The sequence below is a fragment of the Spermophilus citellus genome (genome assembly GCF_964194105.1).
Source record: "Spermophilus citellus genome assembly, chromosome: 5".
In the NCBI taxonomy this organism is placed as follows: Eukaryota; Metazoa; Chordata; class Mammalia; order Rodentia; family Sciuridae; genus Spermophilus; species Spermophilus citellus.
This window is the reverse complement of record NC_138186.1, coordinates 42,829,745-42,837,678: the sequence shown is the minus strand read 5'-3', so window position 1 is coordinate 42,837,678 and position 7,934 is coordinate 42,829,745. Positions and strand designations below refer to the sequence as shown.

The following is a 7,934-nucleotide window of genomic DNA, read 5'->3' as shown; positions in this document are numbered from 1 at the left end:
ATAGTTTGGGGGAGAACATAAATGGGACTGGATGCAAAAAAATACTTCCAGGATATTCCTGCTTTTTTCAGATAAGCAACCCTCCCAATAATCCATTCAGATTATTAATTCATTAAATGGATTAATCCACTTATGAAATACAAGCCTTCATGATCCAAACGGTTTCAAAAAGCTCCACTTATAGACCTTGCTGCATTAGGAACCAAATCTTCAAAATATGACCTTTTAGAGTACGTTCTAGATCCAAACCATAACATTAAGAATGCTATATTTTGTAAGAATGCTATATTTTGCATAGTAAATGCCACAGAGACAAACCAAAAAGAAAATAAAACCAGGCATCCAGAAAAAGAAGATACTATAAAATGTAATGTTCTCCCATATGTATATAAGTAATTTATTTTAGTTTACTTAGTTACTGAAGTTTATAAATGATATGTTGCCTATCATTGCTTTTAAATCTTGGAGTCAGAACAGGTGATTTGGGAAAATAAGTCAGTAGGATTGTAAATTTGAGGTGAGCCTCAGCAACTTATTGAGGACCTAAACAACTTAGCGAGACAACGTCTCAAAATAAAAAAAATAAAAGGCTGGGGATGTGGCTCAGTTGTTAAGCACCCCTTGGTTTAATCCCCAGTATGTTGCCACCGCCCCTCAAAAAAGAATAAGAACACATGTTAAAATATACATAGTGTAGAGAATAAAATATTAGGTTACTTTTATATTCTAGAAATGGATCTGATGAACCCTGTCTAGATTGAATATAATTATTATCTTTTAGAGATAGGTATCAGACCATAGGAAAAAAAGTTTAATTTAAAAGTTAGCACAGTTTTCCCAAAAAACCCAATATATTATCATAAATGGAAATCAATAGTATCATTTTATAAAATTACACTATAAAAATAATACTGCATTAATTCACATTAATTTTCTTATTCCATAAATATATACTAAAAGCCTAAATGGTTTCAAACTAGTAATATTCTCTTTCTGAAAATGTTAGGATATTAATATAATAAAGTTTCACAAATAATGGAGAAAAGAATTAGTCTGGGCTGTCACCTTTAAAAAGTCTTTGATAAATATCTTTTTATTTCTATCATGGAATATTCTTCCATGATACCTATCATGATACAGAAGTTAAAGACTTAAATTACAAAGATGCTTTACTCAAGATATTAATGTCAACTTTTATTGACTGAAGAGAAAAATTTTCACAAAGTGCTTAAGATATTTACCAGCTGATAGATTTTATTGTCTGAACCCCCCCAAATATAAATATAAAAGTAAATATCAGAAAAGACTTAATATGCAAAGTAATTATTAATATTTTATTACTTAACATACAAACCAAAATTTATATGGAACTCTGTGTGCAGGTCTTTATGATGATTATGCATTGCATTTAAAATACAAAACTAGATAATTGAAGTTGCTTCTATGTGGCTTAAGAAGAAAATTCATTTAAGTTTATTTACATTTTTGTTTTATGTAAAGTAAAAATATAAATTATTAATGACCTTTTCTCCTATACATATACCCATGATTAAAGGCACAAAAACTAAGCAGTATGTTACAACATTGCTTGCATTAATAAAATGTTTGCAAATAAGAAGTATTATGTTAATTCATCACTATGATCTAAGGATTACTTAACTCCATAAAAATTAAAAACAACTAGAAAACACATTTCATTACTTTATTTATTCTAATATAGATCTCTTCAAATGTCTCTTTACTTTCCCAGCTTCATGGTGAACTCTCATCAGCTTCTTCAGTGCATCCTTCATGTCCTTATTCCTTAAGGTGTAAATGAGGGGGTTGAGACTTGGAGTGATGATGGTGTAAAAGAGGGTAAAAAACTTTCCTTGGTCCTTGGAAGCACTGTTACCTGGATGTAGGTACAAGTAGATAATAGCTCCATAGAACATGAACACAACAGTGAGATGATATCCACAGGTATTCATTGCTTTGTGTTGGCCAGCTTTAGATTTCATTTTTAGCACAGCTTTGGCAATGCAGCCATAGGATATAAGGATAAGGATGAGAGGTGTGAGGACCATGATAATGCCTAAAGCAAACACAGACATTTCATCTGCTGCTGTGTCTACACAAGCTATCTTGACCATAGCTGGCAACTCACACAAGAAATGATCCAGAAGGTTTTTTCCACACCTAGACAAATTCAGGGTGAGTGTACATAACACTACAGAATTGGCCAAACTAATACTCCAGACCAGGACAATCATCTTGAGACATAGACGAGGGTTCATGATTATCAAATAATGCAAAGGCTTACAAATAGCTGTAAAATGGTCATAGGACATGACAGCCAGGAGAAGGCACTCAATGGAGCCCAACCATATGTAAACATAGAGTTGAATGACACAACCGACATAGCTGATTGTCTTTGTGCGTCCCCACAAGTTGACCAGCATTTGAAGGACAATAGTTGTTGTGAAACACAGATCTAGAAAAAATAAATTCCTGAGGAAAAAGTATATTGGTGTGTGCAGGTGGGAATCCAGGAGAGATGCAAGACTGATGGCTGTGTTTCCCATCAATGTGATAGAACAGAAGATGGTGACAACTCCTGACGGGATCATCTCCAGTTTAGGATGGTCAGAGAAGCCCAGCAGAATAAAACCATTTGAAAAACTATAATTTCTTTGGTCCATTGTCCTTTATTATTTAAATCCTAGATTGAAAACAAAAGGAGTAGGAAAGGGAATAGGAGGAGGAGAAGGAAGAAATAGAAGTGGGGGAAAAGGAAGGTGAAGAAGGAGGAGGAAGAGAAGGAGGACAAGAAGAGATGAAGAAAGAAAAAGCAAGAGAAAGAGGAAACAAGAAGGAGGAGGAAGAGGAGAGAGAGAGAAGAAAGAAATTATTTCTCTATATACTAATGGAAATTTGGTTAATTGTAGATTTTTTTCTCATGTCGGATTAAGTATCTAGGTAATCTTGGAGAGTTCAATATTGAACTTATGGTCTAAATTTTCTCACATGGAAATTAGAAAGTTTGGAATTGATCTAGTACTAAAATGATATGACTCTACATTTCTTTAAAATTTTTTTTAGTTATCGTTGGACACAATACCTTTAATTAATTAATTATTATTTTTATTAATGTGGTGCTGAGGATCGAACCCAGGGCCTTACACGTGTGAGGCAAGTGTTCTACCACTGAGCCACAATCCCAGCCCCCCTACAATGTTTTATAAAGCTAGTTAGATTGGTATAGTGAAGATCTTCTTTTACTTTGTTATTAACCCCCCCCCCTGTAAAAACTAACTGTTTGATTAATTTTAGAATGAGGAAAACAGTTTTGCTCTTTTTTCCATTAGTTAGTGAATGGTACCTTGGATCTAACTGTTGCTCTCGGATATCTGGAATTTATTTCACCCCATTTTTATCTCTCATTCTCAATACCTCCCTATAAGAAAATTGATAAATTTGAATGCCAAATTAACCACTTACCTTTAATTTTTTTATCACCACTACCCTAATTCAAATCATAGTCTTGAATCCTTTCATTCAATCTTATGCCTTTACACTATTACACTATTCAATAAAATTATGTCACCCATGTTTTTAAAGCTTGTTAGATGATTTCTAGATCAATTAAGAAACATTTTAATTTTTGAAGATGACCTGAAAGGACCTGCATATTTTGGTTCCTACTATGTATTAATGCTTATCCCACCAATCACATTACCCATTTTCACTACTAGCCTTCTTTCAGTTTTTTTCAACTTGTCAAAACTCATTCTTGTCTAAACCCCTGTGAACTCTTCTTCCTTTCTGAGTAACTCTTAATCAATCTTTATATCATCTCTAAATGGTTCTTTCTTAAAAAGAAATTTACAGAACAGTTGATTTTTTTTTATGTTTACCTTATTTCATGCATAGGGAACTCATGCAGACAGCCACTGTAACATGAAGCTTAAAAGCGTAGGCAGAAAAAACATACAAACAAACAAACAAACAAAAAACCAAAGAAAAGAAAAGAAAACATAGGCAGAGAGCTGATGTTCATTCCTGTATGTGCCAATCTTTTAGCTGTGTGATCGCAGATAAGTTACATACCACTGTTGAGCTTAGTTTCCTCTTGTGTAAAATGGTGAACATAAAGATACCTAGGGTTGCTATGAAATTAAATAATAAATTCAAAGTGCTTAAAACAAAGCTGGGAACATAGCATGATTCAATAATCTGAAGTTATTTAAATTATTATAAGAAATTGTAATCATGTAGGACATAGGTAAATATTTAATATTCTTTCTCCCAACATGAATATAAGGGCTATAAGACAGTAGATATTTTGACATAATCATGCATACATATAATATAATTTGCTTCATTTTAGTCCCCAGTACATCCTCTTTCCTTCCTTGCCTCCTCTTATTGCTCCCTTCTATTGGTATTCCTTCTATTTATTTATAGTATTTTTCTTCAGGCCATGCACAGCACCTATATCATTCACCATAGAGCATATTAAAAAAATAATATAGTAGGGGCCTGGGGTGTGGCTAAATAGTAAAGCACTTGCCTAGTAGTGGGAGGAGGCACTGGGTTCAATGATAAGTACCACATAAAAAGGAATGAATGAATAAATAAAAATAAAGTTATTAAAAATAAGAATATAGTGATAGAAGGGGTTACTCAAATAGAAAATAATGTGATTTTATGAATATAGTAACAAATAATGTATTGATTAATTTTGATGGAAAACAATGTAAAACATTCGTCTCTATTTGCAAAACCAAAAAGTTTAGCAATATTTCAGAAGTACAACACAGATATGATCCCTCTAAACATGCATGAGCATCTCAGAACTACTCAAACCTGTAGTAGTCAAAGAGATTATCACTGCCAGGCTCTTAGAGGATAAAAAGGTAACTTCTTACCACCTGAAGGAAAAATGATATCCAGAAAAGTTTCATTTAGTAGTGTATTATATACTTAAATTTTATCTAGAAAGTTAGATCCTGTGTTAAATATTCTTTCACAAGAAAAAAAATGTAAGAGTGGCAGGAATCTTTTGAAAGGGATGGATAATTTTATGACATAAATTGTGGTAAAGACTTCAGGTAAATACTTGTGTCCAAACTCATCAAGCTGTATATATTAAATATGTAAAGCCTTTTTAATGTCAATAATAATTCAATTAAGTGCTTATAAGAAATTAATAAAAAATATTTAATTGAAGAATAAACTGATGCCTCCTTCTCTGTTACGTTGGAAAATTTGTGCTGTTTGTTTATCATGCTATCTCAAAACATGTCTTGGTATTATGAAGAAATTACTTTAAATTGGGGTGATGATTCAGAATGGAACATTTGCTAAAAAAGTAGATATATTGGTTGAAATCATTGTTTTGAAAAAGTCATTTGATGATTTCCTCAGAACTAGCTTTTCAAAAATTATTATTTGAACCTGAGTTCTGCCAATAACCAAGTTAGATATTGAAATGTATTGCAAGTTATTATGCACCTTTACAATTCCATAAACAGCATGTTTTTTTCCCAATTAATTCATACAATTTTATCTGTTCTTTAAAAAAAATAAATTGTACGTTATTAATGTATGACATCTAAACAGAGGGAGTTAAAAATAATTCATGCTTATTTATTTTGATACATATGTTGATAATATCTGCAATAGAACCTAACTTCTGAATACAACAGGCCTTTCTGTTCAGATAATATGTAAGCAAAAATGAAATTCTTAAAAACAAAAACAAAAAAATAAAAAATCCTTTTAAAATTAAACTTAACCTCATGCTGTTAATTTCTTAGTTATGTCATTATTACTATAGTCCCAAAGACTAATTCAAAGATGGGTAAAAAAAAATAATTCTTCTTCTGCATGTTAAAAATTTAATGTAAGAAATTTTCAGACATTTTTCATGCATATTATAAGAACTAAAGACACATTAAAAAGATATCCTTCCTAGCTTCATAATCTCTAAGTACAAAATACTACCATTCTTCATTTTCAAATTAATATATATTTCCCTCTTGTATTTCTGCCTGGTTAAAATATTTGAAATTACAAATTAAGAAATAATTTTATGTCCTCTTAGATATTAAATTTAGTATTTCCTTCACAGTATAGATAATAAGGGAGATTTCTTTGCAGATTTACAAAATTTATTTATTCTCAGACTTCTAAAAGAATAAATCATCAGAAGCATTGATCCATTCAGGTTCTAAATTCTTTTCTTTTATTTTACACAAATTGTTTTACCATCACAGGCACATTATTTTTCAAGAACTATTAAAGATCATTCAAGATTAACATTACCATGATTCAAGAGCGTTCCCTTGATGTCCTACTTCTCTGCTACTGTAGAGTCCACAGTATGGAAAAAGGTCCTGGTTAAATATTTGTTGCCATTCTCTCATATTTTTCCTGTGGTACCATGGAGAAATAAGTTCAAGAGATCTATTTTACAGTATGATAACTATAGTTAATGATGAAAGTTTGTAGTCTTAAAGGATATTTCTTTGGGGAAACTGGGCATCAAACCCAGAGTTTCCTGCATGCTAGGCAAGTGCTCTGCCACTAAGCTGTATCCCCAACCCTTAAAATACTGTATTCTTGAAAAATTCAGAGAAGTTAATTTTAAATATTCCCAACAAAAATAACTATGTAAGGTTGTCCTTTTATTAGTTAGCTAGATTTAACCATTCCATATGCATATATAATTTAAAACATCAGGTACTACATTAAATATATGTATTTTTAGTTATCCATGTATCTTTAGTCACCAAGGAAAGCTATTGGACAGGGAAATGAGAAAATGTATTTGATTTTTCCTGTGTATTACAAACAAAACCTTCTTTTAAATAATGTGAATTTCCAACACAAGAATTATAGCATATGTTAACTCTAATATTTATAGCATGCACTGATTTGGAAGATAAGTTTACTCTGTACAGATACACTTGTCTTTGAAAGAGAAGGCGTTCAATTTCCAAATTCCTAAGTGGTAAATTCAGGATCATAATATTTGTTTTCCTTCAGTTGTCTTGATGACCATGAGGTTTGGTACAAATATTTCAATGTCCAAGAAAGTTTCACTAATGTCTCAGAGGTCACTATTTAAGCAGGTGATCCTGGAGTGAGTATGTACTCTGAGGATTTTTTTGAGTTAGTTTATGATAATAAGTTGTGACACCTATCTTGATTAAAATTACATATCACCAAAAAGTACCATAATAAAATTTAATGATACATGTTTGAAGACATGGAATTTCTCATCACTGAGTAATAAAACAACTTGAACTACATTTGTATTATAGTAATCAGCTTATTTTACAACTTAGATATAGTGAGATAGTTGGGTGCATAGATTAGGGAACTAAACTTTCAGGGCTGAAATCTTGGTATTTCCAGTTATCAGATGGGTCAATTTGGAAAAATTATTCAACATTTGGTACCTCAGATTCTTATCAAAAGAGGGAAATAGTAACAATACACAATTCAGAGGGTTAGAATGAAGATTAAGTAGGTTTAATTTACATAAGATATAATAATACTGGTTGGCACATAGTAAGCTTCCCATAAGTATTAGCTCTTATGATTTCAATATGAGGGAGTATGCATGCTGCAAAAAATTTCTTTTCATCAATTTGAAAAGAACTTATATGTGGTATTTTACAAAATATTATGAAATGCTTTCTTCCAATCAAATACTTCCTTTATGCATAACACGTGTACATTTAGTAATGATGATAAGAAACAAAACCAACTAATGGCACATTTTTTGTTATTCAAAATTCTAAATAGCAGGATACTTGAAATGATTCACTTCAGATTATTTAAACAAATTTTCATATATGCAGTGTGACACACAATAAAATATGGCACGAGGAGGAATGGAGGTTCAATGGATTAGACAAAGGCAAAAGGAAGGGATGGGGAAC

The 7,934-nt window shown here is 31.4% G+C and overlaps 1 protein-coding gene across 1 annotated transcript; it reads right to left on the bottom strand.

Moving 5' to 3' along the window:
- Window positions 1–1,706: 1,706 nt before the first annotated feature.
- On the bottom strand, window positions 1,707–2,681 carry LOC308649348 (olfactory receptor 2W1-like; the record flags this gene model as incomplete). Its single annotated transcript, XM_081294953.1, has 1 exon — window positions 1,707–2,681. The coding sequence occupies one exon, from the start codon at window positions 2,679–2,681 to the stop codon at window positions 1,707–1,709; it is 975 nt and encodes a 324-aa protein (XP_081151079.1).
- Between the last annotated feature and the right edge of the window lie 5,253 nt (window positions 2,682–7,934).